This window comes from Centruroides vittatus, unplaced genomic scaffold (assembly GCF_030686945.1).
Source record: "Centruroides vittatus isolate TY-2023 unplaced genomic scaffold, ASM3068694v2 contig_549, whole genome shotgun sequence".
NCBI classification, from domain to species: domain Eukaryota; kingdom Metazoa; phylum Arthropoda; class Arachnida; order Scorpiones; family Buthidae; genus Centruroides; species Centruroides vittatus.
The window spans coordinates 7,463,315-7,481,788 of NW_027122325.1; the positions used below are offsets into that span (position 1 = coordinate 7,463,315).

Genomic DNA, 18,474 nt, shown 5'->3' on the forward strand with positions numbered 1-18,474 from the left:
CTTACACGTATGGCTTCACTAGCACCAGAAAATAAAATAACATTTTCATAATCCGAGAAAACACCATCTCTCCTCTGAATATATTCTGCAACATGCTTTCGAATTACTTCTACACCTACACTGTAACTGTAAGATCCTTAAAAATATTTAAAAAATTATATATATATATATATATATATATATATATATATATATTTTTATTAGTTTTATTCATATGTTATTTTTTCTTATTAATTAAAAATAATAAATTTACCTATACTATAACCTCCACAGTCTTTAAGAATGGTATCAGCTCTTTGCTTTGTATCAGAAGGAAATTCATCACTTGACATCAATGATGGATATGCACAGAGAGTCAAAACCTGGATGGAGTCATTTGAAGATAGACTGTAACAAACAGATTTAAAGTCTATAGAATTAGTTTTGTAATCGTAATTAACTACTGTTAATTTTCTGAGATTAAATATTGTATGACATTTTAGTATTAAGTTAATTTAGATTAAAATATTAAGTCTGCTATATTAATGAAATTAGATACATGCAACAAACAGAATTAATGAAGCTGTGATTTATACAATATTATTTTGGACAAATTTGAAATAAAACACTTATAATTTAAGTATGTGTTTACTTAAATATTACATAAATATTACTTAAGATTTTTTAAATACATTAACTGCCGAGAGGTACTACTTGTGTGACTCATTAAAAATTTCCCTGTTGCTTTGGATGCCTCAATGACTGCTTACATAATATGCTCCATGAACTACCAGTAGTACCTCATAGAACATTTCTGAAAATGTAGTTTAATTAAAAAATAATGTAAAACAAACTTGCCCAAACTTGTGACTCACAGCATCTACTGTACATGTATTTGTCTAAGCCTTGAGGCATATATATATTGTACCTCAAACAAAACTTTCAAAATTAGCATAAACATTAAAAAAATTAATTCAAAGAACAAATTTGGATTTTCTGATATGAAAAGAACATAAATCTATTAAAAAATGAGAATAGTCCTATAGACATAAAAATTTTTTTCAATAGTGGCAGTTAACATGTTAAATTAAAATATTGTATTATATATTCATACAAATAAAAACAGTTTAAAAATTGACTGATAATTCAAACTCAAGAAGTCAAAAATTCCAATCAAAACACACTGAATTTATTTTCTGTTTTATACAATAGTATTTAGATTATTTTCAGCTAAATTTTATTTTAAAAAATTTCATATAATAAAAAATATAAATTTTTATTTAATTTATACGAAAAAACTGGTTTGATACAAATATAGGCTTCCTTTTTATTTTTATTTAATCTTAAATTTTTGATCTTGAAAAGATCAACATGCTAGACACTGATTAAAAGCAAATAGCATGTGAGACAGATTAAATTACATTTCAATTCAAAAATACCTCCATTCAATTTAGCAATAAATGCAAAAGAAACATTTATCATGAATGGAGGATTTGATGGAAAGAAAAGATTTTTACTCCAGAATAGTTTGTTGATCTTTTCAAAATCAAGAATTTTAATTCTTGATTTTGAAATTAATTGATTTTTAAAATCTTTAATTAATTAAAAATTTTAAAAACTGCTTAATTGAAATAACAGATGGCTACTATCTAATGAGCATTTATTCTGGACTGGGCTACAATTTTTAATCACATTTTTATCTAAATAATTGTTAAAATTTTTTATTCTTAATTTATTTTAGTTTCACTAGTTTTACATTATCACTTGATTCATTTTAAATCTACACCATTTATCCAGAAGTCACAAGTACATATTATTTCAGGTAGCCTTAATTTTTTCTCTATGTTTTGAACATGTGTAAAATAAATAAATGTTATATTATATGTAAATTTACTTGCCTTACTGTCCTTAACTCGTATTTTATTCTAAAATAGCCAACATGGACTTATCAGATTAATAGGACTATTACACTGGTGTATTGGTTATCAACACAAAGAGGAGTTATTAATCAGAAAATCAAAAAATCTTTATTTTTTCATCTGTAGTAGTTTTTCCTTGACTATTTTAGAATAAAAAACGTTAAGTTTAATGTAACTTATTACACAATATATGCATTGATTTTAATAGTGTCTTGCCCCTGTACATCATACTTGTCCTGTTAATATGTCATGCCAGTCCTTTATCCAACACTCTTCTCAAGATTAAGGAAGGACAGACAATAGACACAAGACAGTGGAAATTTACAGGTCTACAATTTTTTTAAATTGCAGCCCAATAACTTCATATACTGATATCAAGTATTCAACAAGCTAATCAAGTATTCAACAAAATTTAACTATATAGTGTCATCACAGATAACAGGAATAAAGTGAAAGTAACAACTTTATTTTAATTATAAAAACCTTTAATTTATCTGCATAAATAAGTAATAATCAACATAACATTTTTCAATTTACATATTGATAAAATACATCTTCTGAATTTTAATGTATATTTCTACAGAAAACTTCTTTTAATTTATGCAAATACTCTTGGAATACAATACACGTACTCCAAAACTACAAATGATATATACATATATAATTCAATGTATGTATTATACACATATGCATTATATTTTTTATAAAAATAATTTAAGCATTTTATATAGTATTAAAAATGAAAGATAATAGAATTTCACAGTAAAAAAAAAACAGTCACAAAAATCCAAAGAAATGATAAATATTTCTTATAATGGAATTTTAAATAACATTTAATATAAATTGAATTTCATTGCCAAAAAAACAAACTGCCAGATTATGACACTATTAATGTCAATTTAACTAATTAAAATAAAAATTTGGATGAAACTGATTATTTTGTACAAATACTAGTAATTAGTAATTAATTTTGAATTTAACTTAACAATTTATAAAATTCAGGAAAAAAACAAGATCAAATCCAGAATGCAATTTGAAACCACAATTTCTGTAAAGTAAATAAACAGACATGTTATCATTTATACTGTGAGGACCACCATTTCCCCCCTCCAAAAATACCTCGATGTTAACATTTTGTGAACTACTGTTTACAACATTTGTAATATAATAATATTTACTTAATCACATATTTTTACCTTTTTTTGATAATTATGTATTCGCGTGAACTTTAATTGTATTTTAAACAACAACTGAAGTCGTAAGAGGAAATTTGCTTATTTTACCAATCTAGGGACCCCCCTCTTATAAATTTTAATATTAATTTAAAACTAATAGAATAAAACAGTTTATTATCCAAATCTCACAACATGCCAAGGGAAAAATGACAAAGCAATCAATGAGTAATGATGAGAACTGCCCCAAAAACAAGATGAGTCACATCGACTCAATGATGACTCTACAAAAGCTAGAGGTCATTGCCAAATAAAAACAACAGAGAACAATCATCTCAGCTGTGATGACGACACCGCAAATAAATCGTCACCCGATGATGACACCCCAAATGGATCATCACCAGATGACGAACCTTTTCATGCTGGAAGTATTTAAAAGGAGAACTCCAGCTCGACAAAAATCAGTATAATTCCCATACTCAACACAGCAGTATCATTCTCATACTCAGAGAGACAGAGATTCTCACCAGTATAATTATCATACTCAAGACAGGCAGTAAGTGAGAGCAGACTCAGGACAACAAACAAGAGAGAATAGACCAGAGGCGGTCAAACAGATACAGGACTTAAGCAGCCAGAAGGTGCAGTCCAGTCCAGACAGTACCAGAGCAGTACAAGTAAGAAAGAGCGAGAGGAAACAGGATCAAGAGATTGACCAACTGTCAAAATAGACAAAAGGAGACATCTTGTTTAAATGGTATGTTGTGAGTCGCGTAGTTCGAATACCCCCCGTTAGGTACCCCCTCGTTGTATAGATAAAGATAGGCGAATTTCCAAAAATCGGATTTGATAACTCTGTTCTGAACTTTCAGTTTTTTTTTTTTGCTGATAAATTCTTCTTAATTGTTTATATCTGACTCTGTATTCTTCCTCCTGAGAGGCTCATTCCTGGACTTCAGAGTGACTCTTACCCTCGCGCCTTAGTCATTTACTTCATCCCAACCGGTGGTGTGTCCGGTAAAACACACCTGGTGGCAGGATCCTATCAAAAACGTACGTAAGAAAACATCTTGACGGCCCGAACTCCACAATACTATTTAAACCTCTAGCCTGATCTCTTCTAGTCATACATTAATATTTATGTATTATGTAATCATACCACCTCATTGAATTTAGGAATATTCAGCATCATCAGAAATAAATGGCAAAATGGTATTAAAATTAGATGATCAATGTAGATAAAATTATGGACAATTATGTTTTTCTGATAGAGAGTGCTCCATTTCTTTTATATTCAAAGTGTTTAATTTGTTAAAAAAGATTGTACAATTACTCCCATTCTAAGGGTTTTGTAATTTAAAAGATATTAATTCAATCAATCAATTTTATTATATGTTCATAATTATTAAAATAACCATAATTAACTGTACTAGTCAATTATGGTTATATAATTTGATGTATCAAGTCAAATTGATAATACACGACATCAAACTTAGACCTAAATACTTTTAAGATCATATTTAAATCTTAAACAGACCATTGCATTATCTGTTCAAAATTCAACAACAAACAAAATGCTTTGTCCAAAGAAATATAATAAAACAGATTTCATAACAAAGAATCACCTTTCAAGATTTGGAGAAAATATTTGTTTGCTCAAAGAAAAGTCAAATTTTCTTGATTATCAATATTATTGAGATATTTAGTTAATCAGATTTAATATACCATATTAGGGATTAAATTTTTTTTTACAAATTTGCTACAGATTTTTAAATTGATTAATTTGGCTAATCAGTCCTCAAAAGTTGTAGCCAAATATCAAAAAGTATATACAGGTATACGTCGAGTTATGTCATTCTCAATTATACGTCATTTATCAAAAAAGTATATGGAAAAATAAAAATCAACTTTAAGTCATTTTATTTGACTTTACATCCATCTGCCACAAATATTGAAGTCGTAATATCACTAGAAAAGTGTTAAAAGCACATAAAATCATATTAAAATATGTACATTTACAGTAAATGTTAATATAATCATCATAAATCCTAGAGAACGAAACATGAAAACATCTGTGTTTCTGTGTTGTCTTCTTATTTAGCGGTCTTTAAGTGCTCATTATTGGCATTTTCCACCGTAGTTTCGACTTACGTCGTAACTACACAAGTAAATTTGACTTATGTCACCTCTCCTGGAACCAATTACCGATGTAAGGCGAGGTATACTTGTAGTCTGTTTACTATTTAAATATTAAAAATCTATTTTCTTTTTAAATCTATTACTTTTTTACTTTTATGTTTACTTTTTTGGCAAATTAGGCAAAAATTTATAGCCAAAACTGAAAAATTGTTGCCATTTGACTAAAAAACTAGCCATAGCTTAAGCCCTATTCAAAAATGTCCAGTTTTCTGGTAATTTCAGAAAGCCAAATAATTGGTCCATTACTATATATAATAAAAATAATTAATATAAGATTTCTGCAATTGATCTTGGCAATTAAATTATTATATATTTTTAATTATTTCCTCCTTGATTTTGTTTATCATATAGACACAATAGACAAAAAGCATCAATACCAAAGATAGCAATTGAAAAATTACTTATAATTGAAAACTGATAATACATACATGTTTACACACACACATACATACATATATACATGTATAATATAATAGTCTTTAAATATTTAACAATTAACTAATAATTACATATTCAATTATGTCTCATTGTAGTAATGTTAGAACTGTGCTAAACAGAGTGAAGAATTTGCTGTACATATTTATTACTAATTTATTCCCACTTAGTAAACAGACATTTAATATTCAAATAACATATTAAAAATATAAATAATTCAACATATTAATGAAATAGTCTAATATATATTAAACTATTTCAACAACATTATATATACTAGTAGCCTGGGCCACCCCTAGTGGGCGTTCTAGCAGCAGTGGTGTCATTCCATGGTATAAATAATAAATTCATATCAATGGGGAATGTTTTCCCCTTTCTGTAGGGGGAGAGGGTTAAGGATTACCCTCTTCCCCACAGAGGGAATTCTCATGGCATACCCTACTAAAACGCAGTCAAAAATGCAAAAAACCACATTAGTAATAATATACTGAATTTATTGTTAATTTAAATAATAACTAGGGATGCCCCTAGTGGCTGTTCTAGGCATTCCTGTACAGATTACAGATATACAAACACATGATCAATGGCTTATATTATTAGATTCATTATATGGTTGTATTTTGCAGAATAATTTATTGTTTTAATAAAGAAATCGAATGATTACCCTTATTACCAATATTTTAATTAAATATAAAAAAGATAAATGACTAATATTAAATTCATAGAATATTTGTCGAAAAAAAAAAAAATGTAACCATTGATGCAACAAGTTTAAAAATATTTAAATTTACTGTTATTTAATCATCTGATGTTATTAAGTTAAATCTTGCAAGATTTTTTCAGTTCATTTTTCAAATTTGAAATATAAGTAGAATAGAATTAGGAAAACACTATAAATAGCTGTTTAGAACTTTTTACAAATGAAACTTTTGGCAACAAGAGTCACTTTAATGAATGTTTGTAGAAAACTAAATCATATTTGGTAAAAAGATATATAAATTTTCTATTGATATAACTATAATATTAAAAATAATTTTATTTTAAAAAACAAGCTACATCATTACCTGGCGTAAAAATGTGAGAGGTTCCTGACCTACAGACTGATGGTCATCTAAATCTGCTCTCATTACTTCTACAAAAGGTTTGGCTACACCCTAATAAAAAATGTTTATATATGAATTCAAATATGAAAACTTTCTTAGATATATTAAAACATGATTCTAAAAAATAGTAATAAGTAAATTTTTAAAAGTTAATGCTTTAAAAATAAATTATAAACTCAGCCTGTGCCATTTTTATAACCTTCAAGACTTTTATTTTATGAAAAATATTTTTATCTGCTAACAAATGTTAGTTTGAGCAATCTGCTGTTGCAGAACAGTATCTCTTCACACTTCTCTGCTCAAGCATCTGAGACTTTTTCACTTTAGTCTTGTTTCATACTACAGTAAGGTATAAAATCATTTCAAAGCCAAAATTCTATCACCACTATTTGATGAATGTTATTTAGAGTATTAATATAGAACTTCTATTTATATATTTAGTAACAAAATTTTTAAGTAAATTTAAAGATATTTCATGTTATGAAAGAAAATTTAAAAATAAAATAAATATATTTTCATTGTAAACAAAGTAAAGTGAATATTAAAAATAAACAATATTTAATTATTTTTATTTTGTAGATGAATTGTAAGTACTTATGAATATAAGAAGTAAATACAACATTAATTTCTATTCATTTACAGATGATTTAAGATTTGTATTCAAAAATTAATTGAAAAAAAATTATTTTTGAAATTACTAAAATTTTATAATTTTAAATCTGATATATAATTGATAAGTTAATCAAAATTAAGATTGATTTTATTTTAAATAAAAATTTTCTACTTTACATTTTACATTTATTTTTGCATTTTTTACATATTTTTATTATATTATATTTACTTTATATATACTTTATTATTATATTTACATTTTTACTTATTTGAAGCCATATGAAATTGGTCTTAGTGCATATTCTAAAGTCAATATTCAGTGATGGACTGATCCATCAGTAAGGGTACGACTATGCAGATGCGAGCGAACAAGAATATGTGGCGAAAAGAGGTGATGTTTCATGCTCTCTGTTTCTCGCTCTCATCTGTGTGGTCATAATAAACTAGAGTGAGAAATAGCGAGCATGAAACGTCTTGCCAGATATAGTTACACATTAAAACAGGAATTTCCTGACAGGCCATTTACATAGTGTCTAACATAACCATTAATAATATAGGCATATTTGGGCCTATATTTGGTATATATTCACAGGCCAAAATTTGTTGCCAGTCTGATGCCATCAATATTAAGTATTTCAACTCATTGATTTAGGATTCTATTGCTAAAATAGTCTTATTTTAATAATAAATGCTTTAAAAAGACTATCAACTTTCTTGAAAAATTCACTCATTGAAAAAAGTTGTTTTATGGTCCATCTGGGATTAGAAGCTCTAAAGCTTAAAGCCTCATTAGTTTCATAGTAGACCTATCACCGATTGAAATTTGAATAAGTAACTCGGATTGGAGTAAAAGTATAAGACAACACAACACACGGGCAATATGCCAAAAAGATAATGCTTTCCAGGATTTTTATAGAAAACCGACCCCTACAATAGGTGTCGGACAAACGAAGAAAGCCCTGAAAACTCCACGTGACCAGCCCATCGACGAGGTGCAAACCCACGACCGACGTTCGCCGGATAAAGCCACCAAACACTGGTGGGCAATCGGTGAACCAACCCAAGTATATTGGATTCCATACAGTTGCCTTCATTATAGAATTGGCTGAACTCACGAAGAGTATGAGAAAAAAATGGCCATTTTAATGTCCACGGGGCAGAGTTAATTTTTTAAATTTTAATTTACTTTAAGAAGTATATACTTATTAACGTAAAACGTGGATTAACAGTTAACAGAGAATATATAACAGTAAAATTATTTTTCCTAATATCAATATATTTAATATTTACTTACGTTTTTAAGTTCTTTTTGGATTTCCATAACTCTAGTTAAGAGTGGACCGCTTATTGCGTAACCCATGTGCTTAACATTCTGATTCATATTATCTAAGGTAATTGTTTTACGTGCCATCTTTACGGAATTCCGGCTTCACAATTATTTACAAGTGAAAGTAACAGATCTTACTTCTGTCCCAAGGGCATGAAAACAGGAAGATTCCAGTTACTACGATTTTATTAGTAACTGGCCGCACGGGGGCGCTTTATATTTAACGATGTTATATGTTTATTTATATCTGTAGCCATATTAGGTGTTTTGATTGTTGGGAGGTATTCTGTTTTTTGATAATTTCAACGTTATTTTTAATTCGTTTACATCTTTAACTATTTTATTCTTAATATACTTAACGCTAAATGCTATTAAATGCTTATTGGATGAGTGTAACAGGAAAAATCAGTAGAAGTTACTTTTAGCTTTATGCGTATATATGTTTATATATACAATTTAACTAAAAGTAACTTCTACCGAAATAGTATAAATCAATCATTCTCTTGAAAGTACAGTTTCAAATCGAATTAATTACATGTAAAAATTGCTAAAATTGTCAATAATAACAAAAATTAAACGTAATCTATATCAATATTATTCTTCTATCCGGAGCTTTAAATTTGAAAGTGAGGAGGAAAAAGTTGACATATTTTCCTACATAATTTTAGTAATGCAATGATTAGGCGACTAAAAATGGCTGTAAAATCTTGTTGCCAAGAATGTCGATTTTTATCGAAAATATCTTTGGTTTAATAAATTCACAATTATTATATTTTATAATGGCTTGTGGTTAATATTTTGATGGTAACAAATATTGAGTTTACATTGGCAACTAAAGCTAAAAAATATATATAGTATTTCATTTGTGATGTAGAATGTGAATAAAAAAGAATTTAAACAAAACAGAGTAATATTATAAGATTACATATAAATGTTAAAAAACTTGAAATTCAAAATAGATGCTTTCAAAACAATAAAGATATCTGTGTTACATGTTATTGTGTGTTTGTCTGTCTGTGTTTATTTGTGTTTTTATATGTTTGTTTGTATTTGTGTATATATATATATGTATATAAAAATTTCATAATTATTTTACCTACGATTTAGAAGTTATATTCAAATTTTTAGTAGAAATTAATCTTTGAATAAGACTGAATTTGATGTATTTGACTAAATCTGATAAAACTGAATTTGTATTTATTCTCAATTCCATTTTTTACTTATTGAATATTTTTACAAACTGTACCAAAATTGATAATACAATTAGTTAATATTTATATACAGTAATTAAAATGCATATATACAGTATATTTCAAACATGTTAAATCTTTAAATTGTAAGGTAATAAAATTTTTGCGAATTACATTTATACATATTTAGATTTATTCTTTTCAATAAGTGTAAATGATTTAATTGCACTTCATTCTAAATTATAGTTAACAATAAGCTAAAATATTTCTAAAGTAATAAAATTTAGACTTCTATATTTAATGTGCTTCTATTTATTTGTTTTTAATGATTCTTGTTAAATCTTTAGTGAACAAACATTTTTAATGTAATCTACTGTATATTTATATATATACAATATATGCGATGATAGAGCATTCAGATTGTTGAAATAAAATCATTGTTTATGAGTAAAATAAATGAAAGTTTTATTGACAGTTTTTTTTTTTTAAATTTGAGATGAAGAGATGTTGGGGCAAATTTATATTTGCCGGTTACTGTTAGTCATAAAGCTGCCTAATCATCAAGGTCAATAGACTACTGGCAATGTTACGTTGAGCTTGCTGAAGAGTATGATTGGTATGTGAAAGTATTATGTGTTCTCATGACTTGCATTACAATAAGGACAAAGACAGACTTAAATTAATTCTTACTGAAAAATCCTTACATGTAATTAAACAAAAAAATTCAGAAAAAGTTTACACAGCTTTTATATGAAAACTCTCACTAATAAAGGAATTTCCTTTCTTTTTTAAAATTTCAAAAAGAAAAAGAATAATGTTTTGAGAAAATCAATAATATTTAAATAAGATCAGATTTTATAAACAAGATAACTAAAATTCATAAAGAATGCAGAAATATTTATAATTGAACCAAAGTTTGCTTTCTTCTACTAAATATTAAGAGACTTAACACTACAAAATGAATCAAGATTTTAATAAAAATTCAAAAGTTTATTTGAGGAGAATAAATATAAAAATATTTTCTGACAATGCTATTTAAATTATCAAAATTATACCTTTTTTTTAGCTATAAACCAGTAGTACGTAGAATAAATATTTCATACAGTTTTTTATATACAATGAGATTTTATAAAACTGAATAACAAAAGTTACAATGATTAAAATAATAAAATATAAGAAATAATGAAAACCATATTCCAGAAACTGGGATAATAAATAAAATCATCTTTGTAATTAAGATTGAAATTTTAAAATTTTGAAAACCATCCAGGTTTAAAATTTCAATAGCTGCAAATGAATAATAAATTTATATTGTAAATAATTAATATTTTTATTGAAAATATCAGTATTAATAACAAATCAAATTTTATTTAGAGTACGGATTTATTACTCATTTGGCAAATCATGAGAACAGAAAATGTATAATTAAAAATTTTTATTTAGAAAATAATGAAAGTTCTAAATCAAACTAGAAGTTTGTCATCATCTAAATCTGGTTTTTTGTTATTTTATTATGTTTTGGTTAAATTCCAAATCCTTGGCAGGAACACAATACAGCTACTATGAAGTTACGTAATACAATAAAATAAACAGTAATGAAATCACAAAGTTTCGGTTAAACAATATATTTAAAAAAATGCCAACTTTTTAAATTAGCATTTTTAATAAGTTTTTAATAATTTTAGGATTAATATTATTTGTTTTTTTATCTATTTGAATAATTAAAAATTCTTTCAATTTTGCTAGTTATACCAATTTTTAGAATGTCATGTTGAGATCTTCGGTTCCATCAGGTAAAATCAGCAAAGTAATTGTATGTGGTTATCAGTCTACTGGCAAAACATCCATTTTAGAACAACTAATATATGGAAGAATAAATCAGGTCAAGTATATATTATTTTATTAAAGTTGTTTTATTATATCAATAATTTATAAATCATTATTTTTATAGAATATTCACTCAACAATTGAAGATGTATATTGTGCGCATATTGACAATGATAGAGGAGGTAAAGAAAAAGTTCGTTTTTATGACACAGCTGGAATGGTAAATATACATATATATATATATGATAATTTAATTTTGATAAAGTATGTTAATGATTAATGAAAATATATAAATCTTTTATTGTTTAGAATTCTACATTCCATGAAGTACCTAGGGCATATTTGCCTTATGCTGATGTAAGTAATTTTATATTTAATTATTATAATGTAATTCTGTTTGCACGTAAATAAATAATTTTAATAAATGTATTTTACTAATGGTTTGTTCAGCTTATTTTTTAGAATTTGAAGAAAATTTTTTATTGTTTCTTTAAATTAGGGTTTTATTTTAGTTTATGCTATTAATAGCATGGAATCTTTCACTCTTCTGGAACAAATAAAACGAGACATTGATAAAAACAGAGAAAAGAAAGAAGTAAATATAATTAATGAGTAATATAATAATTAGTTTATGAGAAGTTAATTTTTCTGATGTATTTACTGTTTAAATTTTAATAGATTAGTATTGTTGTCTTGGGAAATAAAATTGATTTACAAAGTGAAAGACAAGTAGACCAAAATATTGCTGTTACTTGGGCACAAAAAGAAAAAGGTTTTTATTTTATATTTCTTCACAATATTTTAAAATGATATTTTTCATTAACAATATTTTTTAATTTTCTGTAGTGAAATTATTTGAAGTTACAGCAAAAGATAGAAAAACTTTAATTGAACCATTCATTTATATTACGTCAAAGATGAATCCTCCTCCAAGTACGTATTATGACTTTAAAATTTTAGTTTTTGTTTATTCTAATGGATAGAAACAACTGGATTAAAACATATTTTATCTTTTTTCCTAAATTTAGACATAATTCTTTATAACTATATATAAATTGAAATTTTAAAAGTTTTGTTATGATAAAAATTATTTAAATTAATTAATTATTGATAAAATAGAAGTCAGATAAAAAGTTTAGTGTTAATAAATACTAATCAACACCTAGAACCTTTATTTTTTATCCCAGTAAGAATAAATTTTAGTTAAAACTCCCAGTGATTTTGTGAAGTTGTTTTATTATTGATTTAATTAGAATTTGTCTATATATCCTGGATTATTTACAGTTTAAAACAATAAAACAAATCAGTGTTAGTTTTTCATGAAATCAAGTAGTTCCTAGAAAAGATAAGGTCCAATTAACATTTCAGTTTTAGAATTCAGTTCTAAAATCATGCACATAGTATTTAAGTCTATATATATGTTATGGACTGAATGCAATGGCTGGGCATTATTTGTAATGCCCTGATTTAATGACTAAAATGGCTGTGCATCCTGATAAATATTGATTAATTTATTAAATTGACCAGACATTATGAATACAGCTATGTTCCCTTTGAGCAATTTGATTTAAAAAAAACTCCAATTTTTTCATTAAAGAATTATTTATTTATTTTTTTTTGTGGATTATTTCAAAGTATTTTAAACATAACATGCAATCTTTTAAAAGCAAGTATTATTAATTGTATTAATTAAACTAATCTTAATGAAAAGTATTATTAACAAATTTATACTTCAACCAAAAAATTAACTTAAAGGAAACTTCTGGAATGTCATTTTTGGTATAAATTATATAAAAAATTAAATGTTTTTTTTAGTTTATTTATTTGATTTTGATGACATTTGGAATTATACAATTTTTTTCTTTGTAGCATTTGCATCAATTAGATTTACAACCAATTTTGCAGCAGCATTGATTATAGCCTTGGCCTCCAGAAATTGATGACTTTCTTGCACATTCTCTAAGCAAAATTTCTGCACCTGGTATATCAACCGAAATGATGTTTTCTTCACAAACAGTAAATTGGTTTTTGGAATATAATAGATTTAATATGACATGTGTGGTACCCAGTTTGTAAAGGTTTTTAATCTTCAACCACAACACCTAAAATATTTTTCCATCACTGTGGGCTCAATCTACATCTGGTACATGAATCCTTACTATGTCACCAACAGTAGCTGCTGGGTATTTGAAATTCAATGTATCAATAATTTTTTCCACTTGCTTTTTAAGATTACACAAAGCCTTGTTTTAGACACTTATTTTTTCTTCTCTTCTTGGATCAACTGTTAGGATTTTCTCTTTGTCATTCCCTGACTCTGTAGTACTAATAACATTCTGATTTCTGGAAATTAGCATGGCTAGATCTTCATGTGAAGACGATGCAGATCTTTGAATTTCATCAATTATATTGCTATATGAGGGTGACATTATCAAATAATCTTTTATAATGTTATCTGATCCTCCAGAGTTTGTACAACTTTGACTTACTTCTTCATTGTTAGTTTTAAAAAGTCTCTCTAAATCTTCTTCCGTATTAATGTTGGTCAATGATTCATGAAGTATAAAATTCTTTAGTCCAACTTTTAACTTTGCTCCAAACATGGCCTCATAGGAACTGCAGTTTATACCAGTATGATGTGCTTGATTTTTCATCAATTGTACAAAATGTAATCCTTCTGACCATTTGTTAGTGTTAGTCTCCAACCACAAACTAAGCATATTTTCTGTCTCGATTACATCTTTCTACTGAACCCTGACTTTGTGAGTGACTTTTGAGCTTACTATACACCAGTTTTAACTCAAGCTACATAGTACAGTTCTTTGATGGCATTATTGGCAAATTCTCTGCTGTTATCGCTGTGTAGAATACTGTCATTGGATTGTAAAAATGTGTAAAGCAGTGGTTCTCAACTGGGGTTCACAGAAAAAATACTGAATTGAGGTTCACGGTGATATTTTAGTGGTCTATAGGGTAATTCTACTTCAGAACAATTGTTCTATTGAGAACTAAATTTCTACAGTATATATATTGTCAATTTCTTTATTACTCATTTCTTGCATAAGGGTTAAAATATAAATTATTTAAAATATTGAATACGTATACAACATATATATCTCATTGACAAAAGTCAGAGAGATTATAAAGCCGGGGGTTTGTTAGGCAAATCTTATATCATCAGCGTCATGTCACTTGACAGTGACATTTCTGAACATTTTCCTTATTAGAAAAAAGAAAGGTTTTTTTTCTGTGCACTGTCTATGGGGGTCCACAAAGAGGAAAGGGGTCCATGGGTAAAAAAAGGTTGAGAACCACTGGTCTAAAGGAACATAGGCTACATCTTCAGCTCTTTTGGTTTTTAATGGTTATAGTTGAATGAATATGGTCAGGTGGTCTTGGTATATGAGTATAAATTTTAATTGGTCATTGGCTTGTGACTGCATATCTATAGGGTCAACCTGACATCTCGAGTTCATTTCATTACACAAAATTGGTTTAACTATCAAGCCTTTCTTAGAAACATTGTTTTTTCTAATAGATTTCACATAAGTTCAAGTAAATTATGACCATATCTTGTATCTCTTGTCATTTTTTTATATTTCGTACTTAATTCTTTTCCCATATGGTTTCTGACACCATGGTCAATAGCAATATGGTTGTCATGCAATATCTAAATATTCCTTCAGTGTGAACATAATATTCAATCACATTTAATCACATTACCTTCTTTTACAGGCACAATTAATTTTTCTATTTCTCCAATAGATATGATGTAAGAACTTACTGGTAACTTAAAAGCCATTTTGATTTTTGACTCTCACTTTTTGTATCATTGTCAAATATGCTGATTTTGTAAAAGTTTGACTGTTCTAACTTTTTGCTGCTTTTAACTTGTTTAATTGGTTGTTGAAGTGATTATTCATATCACTTAATGATTGCTCCATGATCACTACTTTTTTCAAAGAAGAAAACACTATTTTAAGAGACAAAAATAAAATTAAAATGTCACACAAGACTACTACTGGTCATGTGAATTTAAAATTCAATACTAAATGACTTGCACAACTCAGATGTGAGTGCTGATTGGATAGTGTATGTTGGATGATCACTGATCAACATATTATCACTTTGCCCAACCAACTGTTAGTAGTATTCATAATGACCAGTCAATCTGATAAATTATGATAAAACACCTGAAATTTATTATAGTGTCTGATTTTGTTTGTCATTAATCATAACATATATACATACAGTAGAGCATCAATTATCTGAAACAATTTGGGACTGGGGTTGTTTGGATAACTGATCATTTACAAAAATATATATTAAACACTGTATATAATTTGTATCATGTCTTACAAATACATACCTTACATAATATTGTACATTAAACTGAGCCTACAGTTTAAGTTGGCAGGAAGGGGAGAGTGCTGCAATGCCCCAGCACTAGCGGAAATTTGAATTTGCTGACTTGAATGATTTTGGTTGATCAATATTCGGATAATTGATGCTCTACTGCACACACATCTGTTACAATAAATTATGTTACAAGTGGTAAAACTATATTCATCTTATAAAACAATATACTTTCTCTTTTTATGGTAATTACACTCATGAATCATATTGTTATTAATAAATAATGAAGTTTATTAACACTAAAGCCTTGGCTATAGGCTGCAACCTATACAAGATTATACAATGAAGCATCAGAAAGTCAGATTAATTTGGCAGGACCTCATCTTCATTTTCAAATATGAGTAAATTAGCATTTTTAATAATGTAAATTCCAAATATACTGTAATTCAAGTTTAAATGTTCTAAGTTCAAGCCAGTATTTTGTGAGTATTGTAGGAATACTTACAAAAATTCTATATATAATTTACAGAATTGCACTATTTAAACAAAAAAATACACTAATCATAATTTCAAAACTGAAATACAGTATTATGAATTCTGAATGAATGTTAGAACATCAACAATAAAGTTACCATTGAAAGGGTTAAATTAATATTTATTTTAAATGGCCAAATCTGGATTTTTGATGCTTTACTGTATTTGTAAGATTCATTGCATGTGGCCTAAGCACAGGGGCAACTAATTAATGGCATACAATTAATTCTAATACATTGCTTATGTAAATCTCACTGTGCTGTGTTGTTATTTCTGGTGCTGTTCCTTATTGGTTTTTATTCTGGAGTTGCACCAACAACCATGGCTATAGGCCACAGCCTATCCATTAAGGAAAAAAAAACCAACATTACAAGTTTTCCTTTTAAGGTTTATACAAATGGATGGCCCCATAGCTGAGGTTTTAGGATATTTATTAACCAAATTCTCAACATATTAAAATTATAAGAAAGCATGTACAAAATTTTTTATATGTTGTATGTACTATATAATATGACAACTTATAAGACTACTCCAGCTTATGCTCATTATCAAATATAAATTTCAAAAAATTAATTAATTAATTTTAAAAAAATTACAATTATGTTCCTATGATCTTCCAATATAGAATGCAAACTGATTGTAGAAATATTTTACAAAGTCTATCATTTGTAATATTGATAATGTACAATTGATGTTAATTTAATAAAAAAATTATCTTTTTCAGGCAAATCAACATTCCCTCAATTAAGCAGGAAAAATAAACCAGGAAATATCACACTAGAATTATAGATTACACAATGAGTTATATTGAAGAAAAGTATTTTGTATAAAAAAATTTTACTTTGATTAATGTATATCATATACCCATATAAACTTTTTAAATATAAAAAAATATACTTGTTTGTTTTTCTTTTGTTTATACAAAAACAATAAACCGAAATCTTAAAAATTATTTTAAACTGTTTCTTGATATATGTAATTTATATCATAATATGGTTCAAATTTTGCTGAACAACTTAGTTCAATCAGTGGAATCAGACAATATATAATTTGGGGCTAGATGATGATACTGCTACTATCTCAAATTAATTATTATTACAAAACAAAAAGACTTTTAATTTGAACATGAACATGATTCTAACTGTTTTTGAACAATTTGTTGAAAAATTAATGATTAATTACTTAATTTAATTCATTTAAATTCAATAAAATAAATTACCTTTGATACTAAGGTCCAGCTTGTATATTCATAAAATGATATATTTATAAAATCAGTTTTGTAAAAATATTTAATTTTACAAAATTAAAACCATAAGAAAAATGTAAAATATATTTGTTAAATAAAGCACATCAACTGATAACTGAAAATGTTATCATCTCATGAAAACAGTTTTGTAAATTAAAAGTTTTAAGGTTCTACTTTATTTTTTCTTTTTATAAAATTACCTATCAGTCTTGAAAAATGTCTGTGGATTATAAATTTTTTGGAAAATTTAAATACTTAAATTATTAAATCCTAATGAAAAGGTACAATTAAACTCTTCTTTATGAATAGGAAGAAATGCTATTTGTATTAAGGGTGTAGTTCATAGGCTGATTTTTCAGAGTACGGTAAAGCAAGCTACTTTATTTCTGACTGAAATTCACTCTATTATACACCATCTTAAGGAGAATATGCAAGAGGGCTTACATAAATAAGAGGATGTTCATATTCTCTGATAATCAGGCAGTCATTAAGACAATTAATTTTGCTAGTCTGGTGTAATTGTAAAATTCTTAACAAACTGGCCTATGACAACAAATTAATTTAGTATGGATGCC

The 18,474-nt window shown here is 26.7% G+C and overlaps 2 protein-coding genes across 3 annotated transcripts in view; one reads left to right on the forward strand and one right to left on the reverse strand.

Moving 5' to 3' along the window:
* The window catches only part of LOC136978765 (alanine aminotransferase 2-like), a 25,787-nt gene extending 16,795 nt beyond the window's left edge, over positions 1–8,992 (reverse strand). The window contains exons 1-4 of one of the 2 annotated variants that reach the window (XM_067274588.1): positions 8,714–8,992; positions 6,769–6,858; positions 254–362; positions 6–136 (exon numbers count right to left, since the gene is read on the reverse strand). In XM_067274588.1, the coding sequence (XP_067130689.1) occupies positions 6–136; positions 254–362; positions 6,769–6,858; positions 8,714–8,830 (447 nt within the window). In that variant the 5' untranslated portion in view covers positions 8,831–8,992. Of the gene's footprint in view, positions 1–5; positions 137–253; positions 388–6,768; positions 6,859–8,713 lie in introns of both variants that reach the window. The other variant, XM_067274589.1, reaches the window with a different exon arrangement.
* kappaB-Ras (NFKB inhibitor interacting Ras like 1) lies at positions 8,940–17,602 on the forward strand. Its single transcript, XM_067274606.1, has 8 exons — positions 8,940–9,027; positions 11,683–11,818; positions 11,888–11,983; positions 12,073–12,120; positions 12,263–12,358; positions 12,442–12,535; positions 12,610–12,696; positions 17,378–17,602. The coding sequence occupies exons 2-8, from the start codon at positions 11,705–11,707 to the stop codon at positions 17,440–17,442; spliced, it is 600 nt and encodes a 199-aa protein (XP_067130707.1). The 5' UTR covers positions 8,940–9,027; positions 11,683–11,704; the 3' UTR covers positions 17,443–17,602.
* The last annotated feature ends 872 nt before the right edge of the window (positions 17,603–18,474 follow it).

What these genes read in the sequence shown, in the direction of transcription:
- kappaB-Ras (XM_067274606.1), top strand. Translation starts at nt 11,705, where the DNA reads ATGTTGAGATCTTCGGTTCCATCAGGTAAAATCAGCAAAGTAATTGTA. An exon ending in CATATTTGCCTTATGCTGAT is followed by an intron (nt 12,121 to 12,262) that starts GTAAGTAATTTT and finishes TCTTTAAATTAG; the next exon opens with GGTTTTATTTTAGTTTATGC. An exon ending in AAAGATGAATCCTCCTCCAA is followed by an intron (nt 12,697 to 17,377) that starts GTACGTATTATG and finishes TATCTTTTTCAG; the next exon opens with GCAAATCAACATTCCCTCAA.